At 44.0% G+C, this 22,838-nt stretch overlaps 1 protein-coding gene across 1 annotated transcript; it reads right to left on the bottom strand.

The window, feature by feature from the left end:
- Positions 1 to 1,042: 1,042 nt before the first annotated feature.
- On the bottom strand, positions 1,043 to 17,986 carry ptchd1 (patched domain containing 1). The gene is made up of 5 exons (XM_073488636.1): positions 17,696 to 17,986; positions 16,882 to 17,450; positions 10,557 to 11,271; positions 3,569 to 4,299; positions 1,043 to 2,474 (listed from the first exon to the last, which is right to left on the bottom strand). The coding sequence occupies exons 2-5, from the start codon at positions 17,293 to 17,295 to the stop codon at positions 1,374 to 1,376; spliced, it is 2,961 nt and encodes a 986-aa protein (XP_073344737.1). The 5' UTR covers positions 17,296 to 17,450; positions 17,696 to 17,986; the 3' UTR covers positions 1,043 to 1,373.
- Between the last annotated feature and the right edge of the window lie 4,852 nt (positions 17,987 to 22,838).

The following is a 22,838-nucleotide window of genomic DNA, read 5'->3' as shown; positions in this document are numbered from 1 at the left end:
TACTGCCGAGCAAGAGACCACTGTTAAATACGACATTTAAGCTTTAGTGCTGTTTCCCTTCACTACCAGTAAAGTGAAACAGCTGCCAAGCAAGAGACCACTGTTCAAGACAGCCACTTAAAATTATTCAGCGTGAAACCACTGGATATTTTTAAGGAAACGATGGGACATTTTCCAGCTGCATTAGTGGTGAATAAACTAGATACATTTGAGGTGTTAGCACCAAAAATTGGGTTTATTTCCAGCCATGTTTGTGCCGACAGAACCAGGTAAGCCAAAACATCATCTTTTCCTGATAACCATGTGGTTTTTGTGCCTAAACCTCACCAGAGCATAAGCACAGTGTTGCAAAACTGGAAGTTGCAACATAAAGAAATGTAAAGTTTCAACATATCCATGGTTTTCAGAAACATTGCCAACATGTCTTCAGGTCAAGTTTGAACTTTCTACTGTCTCTGTAAGGGCTGGACTGAATCAAACTTGGACAGATTAGGCAAAATATGAGGCTGCAAAAGTGACAGTAATCAGTCATTTGTGATCCAAAAGAGGAGTGAGAAAATGATGCCAGTCAAGTTAACTCAGCCCATACAGTAAGCATCATTAGTACTGGGGCACATGAGAGAAGTCATTATGGGTAATCAGTAAAAAGAGTCCCAGAGTAGGACGGTGTTGCATGAAAACCATGTTTTTGACACAAACAAAATCCCATTCACTTCCACTGATCTGGGCTGAAATCACCGCAACCATTTGCATGTTTCCACTGTTTGAATCCATGACCCCAATGTCACAGTGTTACACAGCCACTTAACGTCAGTGTTTGATGTGGCATTACCTAATCGCATAGCTTTTACTTCAAAGACAGAGCGCTCTGAAAAGGTTGGAGCCAATATTATTATTATTATTGTCCTGAATTCTTTTTTCAGATGTTTCAAAAATGATTATTAATGCATAACCTGCATCAAAGCCAAACCACTTCGGAGCATGTTTTTCTTTAATTGACTTTATTTGTCCAGCATTAAAGTAGAAATACTTGAGTCATACAGATGATTGCCTCATGTCATTGTAGCTGTATTTGTGCAACTTGATATGGCGAACAAATAGCAGTAGCCAAACAATGTGATCAGATCTAAAGCAAGTTTCGGTGAAAAATGTGGCACTTTTTTCCTCTGTGGTGACGTCACATACAGGCTCGACCTCAGCTGATCTTTCTCTGTTCTTGTCTTCAGTATCCTCCCACTCTCCTGCACTTGTCTGAATCAGTTTCCTCTTGACCCTCTACCTCTATAATCCTCCCTATCTTTCTCTCTCAAGTATCTGCGCTCTCGTCTGCAGGATGCATAGCGGCTGCTCGGACAACATCCCATCACAATCGCTCAGACGGTAGTTATCTGGTCGACCACTCGAGTGCTGTCGTTCATCTCAACACACTCCACCTCCTGCCTCTGCCCCTCTCCATCCGGCCGGTGTCCCCGGCTCTTGGAGGGCGGCAGGAAGGTGAGGAGTGTGGGCAGGAACGCGAGCGTGTGCAGGGCCGAGCAGCCGGCCGTGAGGGTGAGGCAGCGAAACAGTGTGCGTGTGAGGTTGGAGCGCACCGAGCCGACCGGCACCAGAGCGGCGCTGTAGCAGATGAGCGTCTGTAGAGAGGGGACCCCGTGTCTCTCCAGCGCCACCCTCACCCAGCGAGTCCTGCTGTCGCCCCGACCCGAGGCGAAACCGCAGAGGAGGGGGCCGCTGCAGTCTGCCGAGTGCCCCAAGGCTGAGATCAGACACAACACAGACATGCAGTCCAGCTCCACACCCCACAAGGTCATGAAGCCCAGCACCCCGAACTGGACGGAGAGCAGGGTGAGGCCCAGCCACACGGAGACCAGCGGCTCCACGACGGCCAGCGAGGACAGACCTAACAGGAAGAGCACCGCCAGCAGTGAGTGTCTGAGGGGGGAGCTGACCGCTGCAGCGTAGCGGTCCAGGTAGACGAAGGAGGGGTTGAAGATCAGGAAGCGGACGCGGGACGTCAGTGACAGGCGTCGCAGCGTGTCCAGCAGCACTGACATCTCCTCGCGCTTGTTCTCCGTCGTCTTGGCCACCAGGAAGATTCGGGACGCCGCCACGTCGGGCTCCTCGCCCTGACCGCGCTCCGCGAATATGATGTCATCGGCGAAGTGAGCGAACTGCGGCTCGCGGAGGAAGGAGTGGCGAAGCGTGTGGGTGAAGTTTTCCCGCGGCTGGCTGGTGGACTGGTTGCGGTCTGACAGGTAGTTCAGGTAGGCTTCAAGCCAGCTGATTCGCTGGAAGCCTTTGGCGTATTCCAGCAGGTCCCGCTGCACCGAGGAATTCCAGTAGGGGGCGCTCTCATAGATGTAAAATCCAATGACAGGGGAGTACGAGCTGAAGTAACGCTGCTGGGCCCGGGTGTACAGTACTGTGGCTGTATCCATGGCAACCAGTGCGCTGGGGTCTGAACCCTGGGCCACCTGTCGACAACAGAAACATATCAGTCAGAGGCTGAACTGAACATCACGGTCTGCATCCCTTTTTCACCTTATTCTACCTGATCAGCCACCATGAAGTGACAGAACAAGCGAACAAGGAAAGTTGACAAATATCTCAACTGGAATGGCACCCAATAGAGCGCATACCTCCGCTAAGGTCCAACGGTCACCTTTAATTTAGGTTTGTAAACCTATTTGTTACCATAAAGCGACTGAAAAAGAAACAGAACCGTCTATGACAATTTTAATCCGCTAGATCCAAATTTTCATTAGGATTAGCATCAAATTGTACTCACTCGTAGAAACCAACCGCTTAAACGCGCCTGATTTTTTTCATTAAGATCCATGGATATTTCTCCGAACGAAAATGTCAAAAAATGCCAAATCTCGCATAATTTAAAGAAAGTCAGAACAAATGTCTGGATCCGTCTCTCTATCAGACCTGCAATAAGTAAATAAGTAAATAAAAAAGAAGAGAAATAAAATATTAAATAAATATAAAGACAAATAACAAAATAGAAAAGAGTCCTTATAAGCTTTTAAATTTATCTTCACATTTATTTGTTGATTTATTTCTGTATGTTTATTTTTTAATGTATATTTTTAACATATAAATTAGTTAATTTAGTGTCTGTATTTTTTTAATGTTTAAAATATATGTAATTTCTTTTCATCCCTTTATTTTATTATTCTTTTCTCTAATGCTTTTCCTCTTCCTGAAAGGACCAAGCTGTCAATCAACTGGCTTTGGGTCGGGCCTTCCTGCACACATAAATAAGTCAATAATAACAATTTTAACAATAATATACAATCAAATATTTCCAAATTAATCCATTTATTATCTAGTCTTTTATTTATTATTTTCATATTTCCCATAGTTTTGTATGTTTTTTCTTATTTATGGCACTCCTATGACTGGTGGCACTATCATAAAACGTTCTCGCCGTACAACTCTTTACCATTTTAGCAGCTTCACTTGTCTTATCTCCATCTGAATGCTTGATAGAAGAGGCTAAACATGAAATAGAAATGTAAGAAGAACAACATCCATTAAAATGACTGTACTGTCGCCTCACCTGAAGGAAGCCCATCAGTCCAAACGAGATGTACACCAGATACAGCAGAACCACGAAGGGTTTGACGTAGGTGTTAGTGATCCAGTCTCCGTAGCAGCGCCTCACACACCCCAGCAGAAGGTGCGAGTCCTGAGGATGAGGGTCCATGTTGGCCGGGGGATGTGTGTGTGGGTGTGGATGTGTGTGTGTGTGTGTGGAGTTGGCCACATGGCTGTGTCCGTGCACAGCGGGGTTGTTCACTGTGTGCGGATGCGTGTGCGCATGTGTGTGAGTTAAATTAGGGTTTGGTGTGTGAGCGTGACTGTGCCCGACCCCGTGCGGCGGGTTGGTCGTCTGAGTCTCGTCCTGGTAGCGAGTGTGCATCAGACACCTGTACCAGGCCGGTTTAGAGTCCAGCTGGTCCGGTTTTGGGACTCTCCGGCAGAAGCAGCCGTGCCTGTACCCGGTCTCTAAGTATCCAGTGAACACCAGACAGGAACTGTAGAAGGACAGCATGTAAACGTAGCTGATGGTGACAGCCAAGGCGGCGGTGCGGCAGAAGAGCCGGACAGCCTCCATGTTGGTGAGCGGCGAGGCGGCCAGGCCGAGGGTCATCAGGTGGAGCATGGTGGAGCCGGAGAAACGCAGCATGACGTCCTCGAAAACACTCGCCACCCGCTCCTTCACGTGCTGGTCCTCCCGCGTTCGCCTCCATGATGACAGCATCTCGAAGGAGCCGAAGAGCCCGTGACCTGATGGCAAACAGGAACAGGAATGACACCTTACAAGAATAGTTTGGATTATAAGATGACTACATGTAAAATGTGTTGCTTCAAACTCACTGATTTGGTTTTACAGCCTACAAATTTAGCATTTTGCTCAGTCTCCAAACATACAAACTAGCTAATTTCCAAACAACCTGTTTCCTTGTTCCTTGGATGACTTGATTACACCCTGGTGGCTCTCGTCAACCTTGTTTCCAACAGCAGCAGGCAGCTTTTTCCAACACATAAAAAAACTCTACTAAACCCACTGAATGCTACACGCCCGGCCCTCCAAACAGCAGGGACATGGCTGCAAACGAATGCTAATGTTGCTCTGCATAGATGCAACTAATTCACCATAATAACTTCAGATGATAATATGTCAATCATTAAAAATCAATGAAGACAACTTTAAATCACAACTTGTAGTTTGTTGGAGCAGCCATCCATGTTTCTATTTGTTAGAGAGACACTGCCACTGAACTGAACTTTAGCTACGCTTCGCTAACCTTCCTGCTTAATAACGTACCTTTCAACTGTGCTGTCACAAAACTCGAGCATAGTGTGAAGTAGATTTTCTTAAAGACAGTTATCCCTTTGACTTTATGCTCCAACTATAAGGATTCTGTCTGTCTGTCTGTCTGTTATTCGAATATCTCAAGAACCGTTCATCCGATCTACTTCGCACCTGGTCGGTGTCTTGCTGAGGACCCAAGGAAGTGCTGTGTCGGATTGGGTGTAATGTGGACAAGCTACATGTTCAATATTAATACATTTTTGAATTAACAGCGAACACCGCCGCTCTGTGCAGCAGTGGGGGCGTGGCCTTCTGGCTTTCAGACTCACATGGGGGTGCCTCTCGTGGCGAAGCAGACGTAAACAAAATGGAGATTAGCGTGGTGCAACAACTTGCTGCAGTAACACATTGCAGTAATAAAAAAACAAAAGCAGAAGGTTAAATGAGTCTTGATGAGGGGAGACGCCGTCGGGTTTTCTGCTCTTCAGCAAAAAACTTGAGGTGAGATCTTAAGTTTCTGTCAACAGTAGCATGCTCGCTAAAATTTGCTTCAAGGGCAAGAATGTTTACAGTTTACACTCCGGGGTGCCTCGCTCATTGGGCGTTGTTGTCTGGTTTGGACAGTACCACTGTAATCATCCAGATTCGATGTTTGCTATTATCAGGGCGGCCCCGATGAGTCTGTGAGCAGTTCACGAGGCTTAAGACTGGATCTTTAAACCTCTCACACTACCAGATAGTCTATACTGAGCAGGATGTTTTCAACAGCCACTACTGACATAAATGCTTGTTAATTTCTAACCAGCCACTCTCCAGAAAGCTTTGATTGCTCCCCGCTTGGCTCTGATTTACTCATTTTGAAGAAACACAACGCTGCACAAGAAGTGTAATAACTCAGCCTGCCTACTTTTGAACTGGTCTCTCTGCATAACTTCACACCTCAATCCTGTTTGAGCTGGAAATATGTGAAATGACGGATGTAGCACACCATGGAAATGCAGTTTTCTTGTGACTTTAACAATCAGAGTTGAGATATTGGAACATCGCTGCAGCAGGACATCACAATGTCAAAAAAAAACAGTGAAACATGCTCCTCACAATTTCCCAGAGGGCAAAGTGACGTCTTGAGATGGCTTTTTTTTTGTCTAGCCAACAAGACTCTTCATTTCCTGTCATAACTGACGAATATAAGCAGCAAATTTCCTACATTTAAGAAGCTGGAACCAGCAAATGTTTGACTTTTTTGCTTGAAAAATGACTCAACATGAGAATTTAACTTATACCCAGTTTGCATACAGATAATGATTAAAACAAATGTAAAATATTGGGGGAATAGAACAAGTTATAATTGGACAGATGCTGTGAACAAAGCCTCCTTCCTGGATAGATTTATAGCTTCGAAACATCAGTAATCAAATAAAGATTTCTGATTCAATAATACACATCGATGTCCACTGAGAGCACCGCCGGTCTGGTCTCATGTGCCTGCACATACATGTTTACACTGTACATGTGCAGCAGATGGTTTCTTAATGGTTTCCTCTCCCGTGGTTGCCATGGCGCCCGTGAGTCACCGGTGGCACAAAATTTTTCCCCCCATCCTCTCTCTCCAGTGACCTCACCATGGTGTAACACTTAACACCTCAGCAGAGGCACAACGTACCGACACTTCAGGCGTGGGTGCAACTGAGAAAGTCTGCTGATCTGTGATTGTGTGTGTGTGTGTCTGTGTGTGTGTGTGTGTGTGTGTGTGTGTGTGTGTAAGAGAGGGAATTAGACAGTGAAAGAGGTAAAGAGGTTAATGTTGAGGAGAGAGAAGATGAGAGCAGAAAGACAGCACTTGCCCGAGGATTTTGATATTTACCAGAGCTTGAGACAGGCTAATGTGCACTCCTGGACAAACACACACACACACACATACATAGACACACACAGATGAGGACATACCCATATATAAAAGATGAGTCTTTTTGCCAGAATGCTTTTAGTCCCTCTATATTACTGTTGTGTCACGAAATGGATTTCAGACACTTTAAACTGTAATACAACAGTATAGTTTCTCCTTTTTTTCAATATAGGTGTAACTCTGATACATGTTACCATACAGTTATTTCTTAAAAGTAACACAAGTGTAACACATAGGATAGGAACACCTGTCGAAGGTCCCTCATTAACGTTTAGAGGGCAGCATATCACCACATAAACCGCTAACAGCTGCTAGCTGTTATCTTGACCTGTAGCTGCTAGCTGCTGTTAGCTAGTTAGCTCAGTTAACCTTGCAGTTAGTGGCCCTATTACCTGACTGGCTTGTAGTAATGGCAGAGTGTTACTGTTTTTACTGCGGGCAACAGAACCAAACACACCCTCCAAGATGAACGGACACCAGTTTGAAGATACAGTATGGAGGCGATTTACAGTGACTATGATATGATATGCGTTTTACGAATTTAAGCTCATCCTTGTTCAGTAAAAGGGAGAACCTTGAATTCAGATGGTGTACGGTTGTATTTTTCTGAAAACAGGTTTAAGGATATTTCCTTTCTTGGCATTTTGTGAGTTTATTTTGTTTATTTAATACAATAAAAACGCTTAGAGAGCTTGTGAAATGTAGCAAACTCACCGCTTGCATACATCTCCTAGCTGAATCTACACGGAGCTATATGACTCTTATCTCTTGAGGTACAGTTCAAAGGCCGGGGCTAGCCTGTTAGCATGCTAACTTTAGTAAATACCTCTGCGACACAATACAAAACTGTTATTTTTTCACATTCTGTTGTTTAGTTCATATTTTGAATATTTTAAACTAAAATTCTGGCCATATCTTGTAAGTGGCACTTTTAAATGTTGTATAGAAACTTCATTTTTACAAATACAGTCTAATGTGAGTAAAATATAAATGATTCACGTTTGTCGACATTATAAAATGTCAGTACATCACTTTCTCTTTGCAAGTTCATGAGCCGTATGTAAAAACACTTCTTACATTTGATTCTGAAAGAGAAAAGATGCAAAATGTTGGTACAAAACCACATTTTTCAAAACAAAAATGTCCTCTATTTCTCCTCCTTCCTCTGCTGTGTAACCACATCCCTTCTTCTCTCCTCACACTTCCTCCCACCTTCTTCTGTCTGCCCACTTGATTCTGAAAATCCTCCCTGCCAGCCTCCCTTCCTTCCCTCTAACTACGCTTTAACTTCGTTTTCTGCTGAGAGAAACCTTCCCTCCATCCCCATTTGGAGTGATATTTCATCGAGCCCCCCTCTCTGTCTCTATTCCCCCGTCTCTTCTGCTCTCTCTGCAGTTATTTTGAGACTAACAGCAGCCTTTCCTCCTCCACGTCACAGAGTAATTATGGTATACTCTACATGTGCGTGAGGGGTCATGTACAGCACATCCTACAGTATTCATGGTGCATAAACTGCAGCGTCTTCACACATGTGGCGTGCATTCTCATTTCATTTTCATTCTTATTTTGTGCATATTTTTGTTTTATTTCTTTAAGTTTTTATCACTGTACAAACAAACTAAATAACCAACTTAACTTAGTAAATATTAAAAGGTAGATAAAGATTGTATGATCTCTATTCTGGCTTCAAGCTACTGAATAATTACCATCGCAGACGCACTCACAGCGATTTGCTAAAACAACTTGTGTGGCTTTGAGAGCAAAGACGGTTCGATTTTTAAGTTTTTTCCTGAACCATCAATAAGAAAATACTAATATTTACCTCAAGTTTTGTCACCGCTGCAGCCTGTGTGAGACTTTCAATCTTATTAAAGTATTTCATTTTCCGATAATGAACTGAAAGTGTCGACCCTGCAGATTTGCAGCCTGGCCCTTTGAGGACTTTGGTCTTACTTAAGTACTGTGACGTCAACTCTGCAATATTTCTATGAGTCTGAATCCCGTATAGATGAGGAATACTCACCTTATTAAGGCCGTGATCTGATTGATCCGCAAGAAATACAGTTTCTTCACTGCTTTATAAAATTCTGTGTTTCTGCTGTGATTTACATCCATTGAGTCACAGTTGGCCGCTGACTCAGATTCTGGTGCCACAGTGATCCCTGGCCTAATGTTGCCTTCCATAAAAAATGAAGACGGTTTCACACAGTGGCGTAGACAGTGAATATTTTAGGTTTAGGAAAAAGAGAGCAATGGTTTTGGATCAGTACTGAACTTGATCTGATTGGTGCATCCCAAGTGCAAAACGGCTATGAGGTACTGTTGAAGTCAAAATACTCAACTTTTGTTGGCTTAAGTTTATTATAATGAAGAAAATATAGTGTAGTTGTTGTATTAATATGACGACATTCGTGTTTAGCTTGGTTCCTTTTATGACTCACTTTCACTGTGTTTTTCTGTCTGCAACCAAGTGGGATTCTTCCCGGAGAAGGAAAGGCTGAAAGGAAGCAACCAAAACAGGAAGAGGCATTGTTTTCCCCGGTCGCTATCCCCTGGTAACGGTTGAACAGCTGGAATAACTGTGGAAACTCTACACTGCAAAAGAAAAATAACCTCGCTGATGGAGGATACAAAGAAAGCGAAGAGGGAGAGTGATAGAAACCGAGGTAAAACAAAAGTGAACGGACCGGCATTCACTCAATGGAGAGCGCCCGAAACCGGCATTCTCTCCACTAGATCAGTGACAAAGCCTCACTACTTATTAATACAACTGGCTGTTTTACTCAGTGGTAGCCATCTTGTTAACGCTACCGCTAGCAGCCAGAAAACAAACCAGGAGCTGCGAGGAAGCCAGGAACAAAAGACACAAATATCTGTGTTTGTCTCAGGCTGCCTCCTAGAATTTTTAACTACCACCTCGATATGCTAGAAGGGTAAACTTTAATGGTTCTGAGCATACTGGCGCACATTTTAACAGTCTTTTCCCAAAGACGTTCATTATGTTGCAGACAAGTGATAAAGATAAATAAATAAATAATACAAAACGAGTTTGAGAGAGGAGTTCAAGTCCTGCCTTGTACTTTCTGACCTTAGTTCACCAGGTAAATTAAGTGGTATGAAGAGACATTATTGTCAGATTGCTGGTTTCAGAAAGTTACAAATATTGTGAGATGCAGCCTTTCAGTCCCGACCCTTGAAATTTATGGGGGCGAGCTTTCTTTGACAAACCAACAAGCACTTAAAGCATCCTGACCCCTTGAAAGTGTCCATTCAAATAGTCTAGACGTAAATTTAAACACTTATAGATGTAAAATAATGTGAAAACTGGTTCCAGCTCTGGATTTGTTCCAGACTCCAGTTCAAGAACCCAAAAATGTCTTGCTTTTTCTTAACTTTCTGCCCTGAGTCACAAAATGTATTGTTCGTACCAGCATCTTCTCTCTCTCAGTACACCAGGTTCACACCCTGCCACTTGTCAGTCATTTTGATGATCTGTCTACTTTGAAATGGCTTCCAGCCTGAGGCTGGCATCTGCAAAACCCATCCAAGGTACTGAAAAAGCAGTTGGAGAACACTGTGATATGAAAGAAATGGCAATGTTCACCGTTGCACCAACCTGGCATGTGTTAGCTGCACTTTCCTTTGATTTCTCTGTGCTTTGATCCAATGTTTTGGGGTTTTTTTCTCCCTGTGCTCAACAACTGTAGATCCAAAAATGTTCTGAACTGAGAGGCCAGTTCCAGACAAATGGAAGATGAACACATGAATATATAGAAGACTGAAAAGTTTGAGTATATATTGTGTATTTGTTGTTAAACCTACCGAGCATGACGAAAGGGATGCCCAGGTACGTGGAGTTGTAGGTGGCCCCGGTCAGGTTGAGTATCCCAGCAGCAGTGAGGCCTGACAGTGTGATCGACAGCAGAGCCAGCAGTCCCAGCCAGGGTTTAGACCTCACACAGTCCCTCATAGAGCAGCAGAGGATGGCCAGCACCCCACATACCCCCAGGCTGGCCAACAGGGGGCGACGTGCCAGCACCGAGGAGAACTGGAAGTCTGTCCTCAGGGAAGAGGAAGTGGACGGGTACAGCCCCAGTTTAGGATGCAACGCTGCAAAGTGCTGCAACTCAGTACAGAAGGCCTTTTCCCATTGGCTGGCAACCCGGTCCATCAGGCCGCCACGGGCTTGGAGGTAGTAGGTGAGCTGCAACGCCCGGGCTGAACGTACACCTTCCCCCCTGGCTCCTGTCCCAGGGCCCCGCACCGCCCCGCTGGGACCCCAACCCTGCACGCCGCCCAGCTGGTGGCCGATGTACGCCTGCCGTCCGTCCGCCAGCTGCGTGATCGGGTACCGCAGGATCGGGATGGAGCGGTTGGTGGTGCGAGCTGACTGGATCTCCTCCATGGCACGGATGATGTCATCGATGATGCAGACGTTCTTGTCGTCGGGGAGACAGAGGTAGGAGAAGGAGTAGTTGAAGCTGTTGAAGCCCGTGGCCGGGACCGTCACCTGCATCTGGTAGATCCGCCTGTGGAGCTGCGTGACGAGGACGAACACGCACAAACGAGGAAGAAGTTAGCGACAGACGATAGTAGAAATATAATTGTGATTTATTCATCAGAAAATTTTAATAATAAAGCGGTGAAAGCACGAACAAACTGTGGCAAAGAGCAAAAAAAAAAAAAGTTCCATCAAAGTTTTTCACTGCAGGACAACAGAGCTCAAAGTGTTTGTGGCTCATTTGTCTTCGTGTGCTACAAATTTCTAGCTGTACTCGTGAATAAAAGAGAGGGAGATGTGGGCGAGCGTGTGTGTGTGTGTGTGTGTGTGTGTGTGTGTGTGATAGAGAAAGGACAACAGTGCCAGCATCCACAGCGCTGGTTACTAAGCAACAGGCCTGATGCCAGTCTGGTGCCACAGTGAACATGGGCAGAGCTTCTTTCTCCTGCCTCAGAATACTGCATTGACTTCGGAGAGGGAGGGTGTGTGTGTGTGTGTGTGTGTGTGTGTGTGTGTGTGTGTGTGTGGGTGGGTGTGTGTGTGTGAGTGTGTAGGAACGTCACCTGAAAATTAATGAGTTTTCAAAGTTCGTTCCTTGCACCGTCCTGTAATGAGGTTTACCCAAATTCCTCACTTTTTACTGCCAATAAATCCCAAACTGTCATTATTATTGATTGCAACTTCCCGGTAAGATACTAAAATATCCCATCGAGGTGCCTCAGATCACTTAATTAACTTTAAAGTCGCAATCTTTTATATTAATTGCAGGTATCCTCACCCTTGCTATCTGAATCCCATTATTAGTTCAGATGAATCGCTAAATCTATAAAAAACTTTCTGATAGTTAACTGATCAGATTCAGTTCTTGTCCAGTGATAATTCCTGGGAATCTGGGAGATATAAGTTTTAATTCTATGTTTTAATATTACTCTATTATTAGAGTTTTCCAACATTTGGATCGAGGATTTGACCTTTAACCTCATGGTGGTGGTTATGGTGGTTTTGCTAATTACAGTAGTGGTAAGTAGAGCTGAGGCTGATGGGAAAATATTATTAGTTTTGCAGGTGTTTTTTCATAAACCAAAGAACTGGACACATTAAAATTTAGACCTTGGTGTTTCCCACACATATATTTCACTAGGGCGGGCTGCCCAGGTACATCTGGTGACTCATTTTAGCATTTTTTTACTTTTATTTTTTGTAACCATCCAAGACTATGATCAATTAACTGGTGGACAATCTGCCCGTTTACTGAGAGAGAGGGATGGTTTCTGGTATCACCAGCTTACTTATGCTGTTGTTGCGTACAAGCCTGTTAATGCACCTGGTTGTTGCATTGTAACTCAGTACCACATTGGGTTTCGACGGGCTACGTAATTAATGATAAGTTATGTTATGTCAAGATAGTTGATGTTTGAGTCCATTCTGTGGGAATCATTGGACCTGACAGTGGTGCTAGATGAAGCTATTCGCGTTCATCATCCGGGGACCATGAATGTAGTAAATCTGGGGTCAATCCATCTGGAAGAAGATGTAAAAAATGTAACCTCCTGTTGGAGCCAGATGACAAAGTCATTGGCTCACCAAAGTCAGGACGCTTCACCCTCTGGGGACCATGCATATGTGTACAAATTGTCTTGACAACACACCCTACAGTCGTTAAGATATTTTAGTCTGGACCAAAATACCAGACCAACTGACAGACTGGCATCCGTAGAGTCACGGCTTAACAGAGCAGATTCATCTTGTTCTTCTGAGCCCCTGTTGTTCTTGGTCGTGTACTGTTCTGGATGATCAGATACTACGTGACAACGCACCAAGGTATTTCCAGCATAGACGGGACAACAAGAAACTCATCTCTCTGAACAACAGAGTCGATGGTAAGGTTGATTTTTCTTCAGAATCAAAGAGCATGTTTTGACTCACAAAGCTGCACAGACACCGATGAATCATTGAAAAGAATCATATCCATAATAGAAGAGGAAGAGTTACTGCCTCCTTTAACCGAAATTGGATGAAATCATTGGGCGTGACTCACAACTCCTGTAACAGTGATACTCCTGTCTCATACCGGCTATCGCTGCTTTTGTCCTCTCGTGCAACAGGTTCAAACCTATTCTCGCAGGGTTGTCTGATGACATTTAGGGAAGCGTAGGAACTCGCAGACTGATGCACAAGTCGACACGGCAGGCTGGGAGTGTAAGATTATGTAACAGTGATTTTTTTTCTTTCCTCTCACAGCTCCCTCTTTATGCACCACCGCGTGTCTCGCAGCCTGTTCGCAGTAAATGATGCACAGCTCTGAACCAGCCTGTCTCTTAACGGTGGCAGTCCTCTGAGGACACATGTTAAGTGGGTCACAATGAGCATATTTAACAAACACACACATGCATGGACGCAGTATGTAAACACACACAAACACACAGCCTTCACTATAGAGTCTAGTGTTTCTAGCGTATTAGTCAGCAAGCTCTGATTACAACCGCATAACTTCATGAAATCATTTGGCCGATTGCTCCGGGGGTGTCAAGCTAATACTCATAAATCCGTTTAGGAATACCAACACAGAGACAGAGGCCTCCGAGCTCCGGCAGCTAACTCCACTTTGTAATTAAACTGCTCTGCCTCATAACTAAAGAGGTGGCCGGGGTTATTTAAAATGCGACAGTGTTGCTCCGCTCAATGACTATCAATCACCGAGAAGGAGGAGGAAGACAGTTTGCATATGTGCTCTGGCCTGCAGACACTGACCTTTACCTCCGTGTGTGTGTGTGTGTGTGTGTGTTTCAATTGATTTGTTTTTTAAATCGACTCTGCAGATGCATTGCAGCTCAATTTATGGTGTATTTACTGTGATTTTAAAAGGCAGAGAAGCTAAACTGTCAAAAACACAGATCGACCGAGGTGTTTTTTTATTTTCCAGGCTGATAGTAATAAAGACTGTTAGTGATCAGGAGACTTGAAACTAGGGTTGGGTAGGTTTCTGGTTTTGTGACAACCGACTGAAGTAGCAGCATGTGGCTACTTAGCGGATAGCCGATTAGCTCAGCTCCATATGTGGTGAGTTGCTTATGTCTTGTTATGATGTACACAGACTGTCCACAATGCTGCAGCTTATCAGCGTTAAAGGCAGTTTTAGTAGCCTGCAGTAGGAAGGCTTGTTTTGATTCCCTGCTCCTGTTTGCCCTGTTAAAATTACTGCATTACGCTTCCTGTATCAGTTTCAAATTAAAAGCCCTCTAGTGTTTCAGTGGACAGAAACTCTTCATTTCTAAATAAGGCTTTTGTTGTGGAAAACTTGACTTGCAAGATGTGTGTTATTTTATGTTTCTGTTTGATGCTAAACTTTAGTAGAAGAAGACGAGTGAAGTTTCATTGTTTTTGTGAGAAATGAAAACACGACGTGTCACAGTTGCCCTGATGGACTGTAGTGCTGCTGCACTCCCATTAATGGCCTCTCGTATTACTGGTCCATTAAGTCTTTAGTCCTCATATCAAAGAGGTTTGAAAACTTTTAAAATGGACCAACTGTATCTGAAAATGATAAACAATTGCTGTAACAGTGATAGAATGTTACTACAATTTACTCAAGTATTGTTCTTCACTTGAGTATTTCCATTTCCTGCTACTATATTTACATGATAACTTTAATTACTAGTCACTTTGCAGATTCAGATTATTCACTGTTGATTGGCTATTACTTGTGACATGTAACCAATCAGAGAGTGTTGTTGGCGGAGCATTTAATGAGATAACACAGGGGTGAATGCAGACATAATGACAACTACATTAGAGCCAAAGAAGCCTCATTTTTTCCTTCGCCGAAGAGGTTATGTTTTCACCCGTGTCCATTTGTTTGTTGGTTTGTCAGCAGGATTACACAAAATCTACTGAAATAATTTTCACAAAACTTGGCCCAGAAAAGACCCATTAAGGACCCATTGGTGTGGATCCAGATGAAGGGACGAGAGCCCGACCGATACTTGGTTTTTGAGGCTGATATCGATACCGATATTAGGGGGTGAAAAATTCACAAAGGTTTTGAAATGATCCCTCAAATGTGGTTATCAAACACCTTTATGGACGATATGCAACAGAGGCATAATATTTTACATTTCAACAATAAACTTTACTGTCTAAAAATTACATCAGTACACTGAAACAACAAACTTTAATCATTACAAATAAACCCACACATATTATTCTGCATTATTAAAAACACAAGGGTTCTTATCTGCACATATTGGACAACATATTCGCCGATAACTGTCAGAGACCAATATCGGCACCATAACGGTTTATCAGTCGGGCTCTAAAAGGGACAGATCCAGGAATTGTGTTCTCACTTTCTTTACACTGATACAGATAATCAGAAAAAATGCCAATACCAGCCCTGGTGATCGGTCTATGCCTCGTCAAATATTCTAGTACTGTGTACAAATGTGTGCCAACTGAGTCTCCGAGGTTACAAGACAGCCAAAAATTATGCCACTTATTATGAGCGTTTGTCCTAGTTGAAGGCTATTTTTTCACTGGGCTGTTCTGCATGTAGACGACTCAAACTTACTGAGGGATATTGGGATATTTTAGTGTTTCACTTGACTGTTTATTCTGTGACATATCTGAATTTTAATTTTGTGTTTTGTGAATATTACTGGCACAAAAAAATGAATGCGACACATTTGAAGAAGCATCTGCAGGATAAACACAGAACAACAACACTGGAGGCGAGGCCGACTGACGAGGAGAAAGATACTGATGGTAACTCTAAAGGACTCTAACGCGTTACTTTTCTCAGAAGATAACACAGTAACAAGTTACGTTTAATGGCAGTAATGAGTTACTTTTCAAAGTAACGTTACCCAACACTGATTATAGACATATCATATGAGCTGAGGATGAAATTTGAAAGAAGAAACACTTCGCAAAAATGTATGCACTAGACATTAATACAGCCAAAATGATCCAAAAATGAAAGTCAAAAAACATTAAATGTATCAACAGTTGCATGAGGGGTAAAGCACTTTTTACTGATCCCACTTTGTTTGTCAGAGCCCGTTTAAGTTCATACACAATATCGACCGATAATATAAGTGAATATCGGTCGGGCTCTGAAAGGGATGGATACAGGAATTGTTTTCTTACTTTCTTTTGCTTCGTAGCTGCCGATAATCAGAAAAATGACAACACTGGCCCTGGTGATCGGTCCATCCACGGTCAAATATTCTAGACCTTTGCCACAATGTATGCACTACGCATTAAAGGTGCACTATGTAGAAATTTGTATCTTCATTGACAACCAAAATAAACAAACCCTCTTCATTTTCATGAGCGAATAAACTTTTTGTTTACATTTGGCGGACCCTGCCACCATTCTAGCTTCAAACAGTGTTCTGGGACCTTATTTTTTATTTTTTGTTGATTCACTTATGGAAAATATATATACATATATTTCTGAGTTTGCATTATTACCTCATTAATATTGTAAATATTAAAATTTCGAGTTTGAATTTCTTCTCCAAAACTACATACTGCACCTTTAATGCAGGTGTTTAAAAGTTAAAAAACCCAAAATGTATCAACACTTTTCATTGATTCCAATTAATTTATCACTGACTTTCAGACGTGTTCATGCGCGTGTGTTACCTTCAGTATGGTGTCCAGGTGAACCGGGTCCAGCACGCTCCCCTTCCGCGTGGTGACGATCACGCGCCCGTAGCGGCCCGGCGTCTGCAGGTCTGAGTAGAGCGCGTGTTTGGAGCGGTTCACGGGGAACAGGCTGTCCACCAGGTTGCCCTCGATCTTGGCCAGGCTGTGTTTGGGCGCCAGCAGGCTCTCCACGTCCTCCTCCACGCGGTACCGGCTGAAGCTGGCCCCCAGCAGGATGGAGAGGAGCACGGGCGCCGAGGCGAAGAACACCGGGTGGCCCGCCACGAACCGGCCCAGCGCGTGGAAGGAGGTCCTCAGGCCCGCGTGCAACACCTGGCGCAGCATCCTAGCGCGCGGCCGCGGCTCGAGCCTCTCCCACCGACCGGAAAGCCCCGGAGCACTGCCGAGCATCAGGGGCCGCCGGACGCATCGGTGGGCTCCGTCCGTGTCAGGCTGCTGGAGGTGCGGGGAGGATTTATCCCCCGGAGCAGGAGGTCACCAGCCGGGGAGAATCCGAGCCTCCTCCGGTCACAGGTGCGCCGCTTCCCCCTGGGTTCTCTCATCCGCTGGTGGAGCAGCGCAAAGACAGAAAGCTGTTAATGAGGCAGCACTTCTCTGCTCAGAGCATATTGATAGCCTACTTTACATTTACCAGCCACAACCCTGCTGCGCTCAGGCTGCATGGCTCTGTGCGCAACAGAGAAAAGAAAAAAAAACGCAGAAAAGCTCCTCAACCATTAGTTGTGTTTGTGCACTCGGACAGGTTGCACTGAGGACACACTGTAGCTCACTGAAGCCAGGCTGTACATACCTAAACAGGGGAGGGGGGGGAGCGACCCGGTGATGACGGAGCTCATCTGAGACGCATTCACACCGAGATGTTCTCCTGCCGGCTCCTGTCCGTGCGTCCAGCTCCTCCCTGCATCAAGTCACCCCCACACAGCCTGATCTGACGGGTGGTCGCGGTGGGTGGGTTGGGTGGGTGGGATGGTCGAGCTGTTTGTCAGAGCAGCTTTATGTGGGTTTCCTCTGCGGCAGAAGCCTCTCTGTCGTCCGTCCTCTGCTCCTCATCGCCCCGGCGGTGTGACGGAGCCCCGGTTCATCTTCCACCGGGCTGCTCTCCCAGCAGCGACTGCTCTCCTCGTTGGGAAGGCACGTCACTAATTACCGGCTTTTCAAACCGGGGACCGTCTCTCTCTCTCCCTCTCTCTCCCAACCTCTCTGTCTCTCTCTAGGTCTCTCTCTCTTTCTTGCACCGCCTTCACGACCCCGCCCCTCTCCGTTCCGCGCCGTTACAATGCAGAGAAACGAACGCACTCAGTCCACCAGTGACTGACAGCCTGTGTGGGAGATTTATAGGAATTTAACATATTTTAAATGCAGTCAGAGTCGATGTAAAGGATGTTTTATACATTAATTCTTATGATATTTATGGAAAAATAATGTTTCTCTTAAAAAACTAAATATGCGGGCTAATATTTATCTGCAGGGTTGTTGTTTGTAGCAGGTAGTAGCATCTTTAAAGGAGCAATTTAGTCTAAAACGTTATCACCAGAGTCTCGTTGAACGCTCACCAAAACCCGTACCTTAAACACTGGCTGGGGCGAGCTAGTTAGCTAACTAGCATTGTATGTCTTATGGCTTACATGGGCCACACATGGAAAAGGAGGCTTTGTTTTCACCCGTGTCTGTCGTCTGTTGGTTTGTCAGCAGGATTACTCAAAAACTACTGAACAGACTTCCACAGAACTTGGATGGAGGATGGGTCTCGGCCCAGAATAGATCCCGTTAACTTTTGGTGCAGATTCTGATAAAGCTAAAAAAAAAATATGGGCTAATATTTCTCTGAAGGGTTGTTGTTTGTAGCAGGTAGTAGCACCTTTAAAGGAGCGATTTAGTTCAAAACACTTAAAAAAATAAGCTAACGTTATCACCAGAGCGTGGAAAAACAACAGTGTTGACGTACGGCTTATGGCTTACATGGGCCACACATGAAAAAGGAGGTTTTGTTTTCACCCGTGTCTGTCGTCTGTTGGTTTGTCAGCAGGATTACTCAAAAACTACTAAACAGATTTCCACAGAACTTGGATGGAGGATGGGTCTCGGCCCAGAATAGACCCTGTTAACTTTTGGTGCCGATCCTGATAAAGGGACAGAACCAGGATTTTTTTTCTCACTTTCTCTAACATGGCCAGATAAGCCTCTTTCAACATTTTTAAAAAATGATTTCTCAGGGCATAATTCATGGATCTTAATGAAAAAAATCAGGCTTATTTAGGTCGCTGTTATCGATAATTCATTTATTCAATCAAGATAATTTGATTATCCCATCAAGCACAAGGACGTTGACTTGTTTTCTCTTCCATGTCTCGCCAAAACCCGTAACTTAAACATTGTAGAGCTGCTCCTGTATATTAGCAGCTCACAAAACTGACAAACTACCCTTTCACATAACTGCAGTCATCAATATGAGCAGATTTATTGTGATTTTCATCTTTTATAGTACTTTTTCTGTGCCGAGCTGGCAGCCATGTTGGTGTTGGTGACGCATGTTGAGCGTTTAACACAAAACTAGATGGTATTTTACTTTAATTACGACACACTGTACTGAACCGTCATCACTACACCACTCTATAACATTTCTCTAAAACATAAATGAAACGTTTCTCTAAAACTAAGTACGTGTGCTAATTTGTTCTCTGGAGGATTGTTGTTGTGTTTGTAGCATTAGTATTGTCTTTAAAGGAGCAATTTGTAAGATACCTAAAGCTGCTGTTAGCATTGTCGTCGTTTTAGCTAACTCCGTTTTGCAGTTAGCAATCCCGTCACTCCTCTCTACGTAACCACACTCCTTTCTTTCCTTTGAAGCAGCTCTCTTTGCCCCTTTCTTTTCTACTTTGCATGGCCTGTTTGGTCGTATAAGCCGCCACCTTAAGTTATCAGTATCCTGCTCTGTGTGTGTTAGCGAGCAGGCAGACAATTTAATAGAAAATAACTTGCTTTAATTTCTATGAAATTCCTTGTAAAATAATGTTTGAATCTTTGAAAACTAATACTACTTAATATTTTTTTCCTTGCTGTGGAGGGTTGTTATTACGTTTGTAGCCTCTAGTATCGTTTAAAACATACTGAAAAAACCCAAAGAGTCGGGTTTTTTTATACTCTATTGGTGTTAATTCATTAAAAACCTGTTGTCAGGGGCATTATGACAACACCTTCACCGCCTCTCCTGCAGGATAAAATGCAGATTTTTATTCTGCAGCATCTGAGCAGCTGCCTGATTTGACTTGATATAATTATACATAACGTTAAGTGTCCTCAGCCCGGTTGCAGATGCACGAGGCATCTCTCAGGCTTTGCTGTTGTGTAGCACGTTGCCATAGAAACCAGACTTTCTTTTTTACAAGCCGTGGTTCCCATGGCAATAGTGATGCCACCCATCCCCCCCTAAAGCACGCACACACACACACACACACGTACACAACACGACACACACTCTCTCTTTCTCTGTCACACACACGCACGCACAGAAACACACACCTGCTGACTCCCAATCTGCTGATGGCGTGGAGGTGTTTGACCAAGTGGCGTTAAAAGCAGCGGAGAGAGAGAGAGAGAGTGGAAAAAATAATGAGTGAAGACAGGCCGAGATCACACTCTCCCTGTCTCTCTGTTGGTCTGTCTTTGTTTTAAGACCCATGAAACCAAAACAGCCAACCAGCCTTTAGTGTGTCTGCATGGGACCAGCTAATGGCTCCGTCCTCTCCCCAGATACTCTGAATTAAAGGCTGTTTGGATTAAAAAACAAAAATGCTTTCTCTTTACTCCCTCTGCATGATGCTCGGGTTCAGAGGAAAGAACATGAAGGTTGCAAAAGTGTGAGATTTTCACAGTACGATGAGTGTCTCAGGAAATAATTTTCACAGTATCGTGGTGTCAGACAATTATAACTTACCAGTGACAATGTGTCTTAAAGGAATTTTTATCCGCTCACCTTCGTGCTGAATGAAGTCGGGTGAAGTTTCGTCATCCACAAAACATTTCTGGAGCTTCACAGCAAAACAGCGGTGCAGCGTTCTCAGACACAACTGAAGAAGATGGGGACTTGTTTCATAACATTAAAAAATATGAAACTGATCAATTGAAATCGAGCTCACGCATTCACCTCAGAGTGTGTGTGCTAACGCTTTTAGCTTAGCAGATACTGTGAAGATTTTGGCTTAAAAATGAGTGAGCTGAAAGGAGCCACCTGTCGAATTCATACTCAAAACAAATAAGGGACAGCATCTCATCAGAGTAACCTATAACTGCTGCTAGCTATACCTGCTGTTAACTACTTAGCTCAGTTAGCAGTGCAGCTAGTGTCCTTGACTGTGAGCTCAGAGCACTGGAGGAGTGTTGGTGTTTACATCGCTAGCATGGGAGCTTTTGCCCGGGACTGGCTGGGGTGAGCTAGTTAGCTTACTAGCATTGTACGGCTTATGGCTTACATGGGTCATACATGAAAGAGGAGGTTTTGTTTTCACCCGTGTCTGTCGTCTGTTGGTTTGTCAGCAGGATTACTCAAAAACCACTAAGCAGATTTCCACAGAACTTGGATGGAGGATGGGTCTCTGCCCAGAATAGACCCTGTTAACTTTTGTTGCAGATCCTGATAAAGGGACAGAACCAGGGATTTTTTTCTCACTTTCTCTAACATGGCCAGATAAGCCGCTTTCGACATTTTTGTTGATTTCTCAGGGCATAATTCATGGATCTTAATGACAAAAAATCAGCCGTATTTAGGTCGCTGTTAGCTGTGCATACAAAAGGGAACAGTTCGGTCTCTAATCTGCTTGTTAAGTCTGTGGTAACGCTAGATGAGGGCTGGAAGAAGCTTCAATGTTCTGAGAATGACAAACAAATCAATTTTGTGTCATGTTCCCATATTATGTATTGGCGATATGCCTATATAATTCATTTATTCAATAAAGATAATTGGATTATCCCATCAAGCACAAGGACGATGACTTGCTCTTTCTCTTTCATGTCTGCAGAGAATTTATGATTTTATGGTCATGAAATGCTCAATGGGCTGTTTTTGTCCTTTACTAAAATAAACCGGCAAAATCTTACAGATTAAATTCGAAGCAGTCGAGCTCAAAATAACTTCCGTCTTGAAGGTCTCGACCCACAACCGCTCAGCCAAGGTGTTAACATGCAACTGTGGGTTAATCACTCTGCTAAAAACAATGCTCCCATGACGAACGCTTCCTCGGAAAAGTTAGATAAAAACTAAAAAAAAACCATCTGCGTCTATGTGCTTATGCATGTTCTTATCCATTATTCAATTAAGCCTCAATTAGCCTTTAATCCCCATTACCAGTCCAGTGAGAGATGAGCGGCGCAGAAATGAATGAGTAAGTGTCTCCCCGGGGGAGGAGGGGAAGAGCAGAATAGAAAATGAAAGACTGCAGAGATATAGGGGGCTCGGGGCAGTTTTCTGATAACAAAAGTACTAATTAGTGTCGCTAAAGGATTTATAGAAATCAGAATATAGTGTGTGTGCGAGTGTAGAAAGTGCAGAGAATGAATGGATCCCTTTGAAAGCGTGCCAGGCTATTTTCTGCACCTACAGATTCGAAGGAATCCTCCAGGGACAAAAATACTGCGGTCAACAAATTCACTTACACTTTTACACACACTCAGGCGTATAAGACGGACAGATGAGGGAGGCAGCAAAGTGGAGAGCACGTCTGATTCAAAAACTTTGGATGGGCCGTCATCCGTCTGCTTGACATATCCCCCTCCATAATTAACAAGAGCGATATGGACGCAGATATTCCCGAATGAGGCCTCTCTTCTCTTTTTCTTTATGAGCTCGTACTCCTCTGAAGGAACTCGCCCAACCCTCCTTGTCTTCCACCCCTCCCATCCCCCCAGTCCATCTGTTTTGGTGGAGGCCATCCATTAAT

Source organism: Pagrus major, chromosome 19, assembly GCF_040436345.1.
Source record: "Pagrus major chromosome 19, Pma_NU_1.0".
In the NCBI taxonomy this organism is placed as follows: domain Eukaryota; kingdom Metazoa; phylum Chordata; class Actinopteri; order Spariformes; family Sparidae; genus Pagrus; species Pagrus major.
This window is presented reverse-complemented; position numbering and strand designations above follow the sequence as displayed.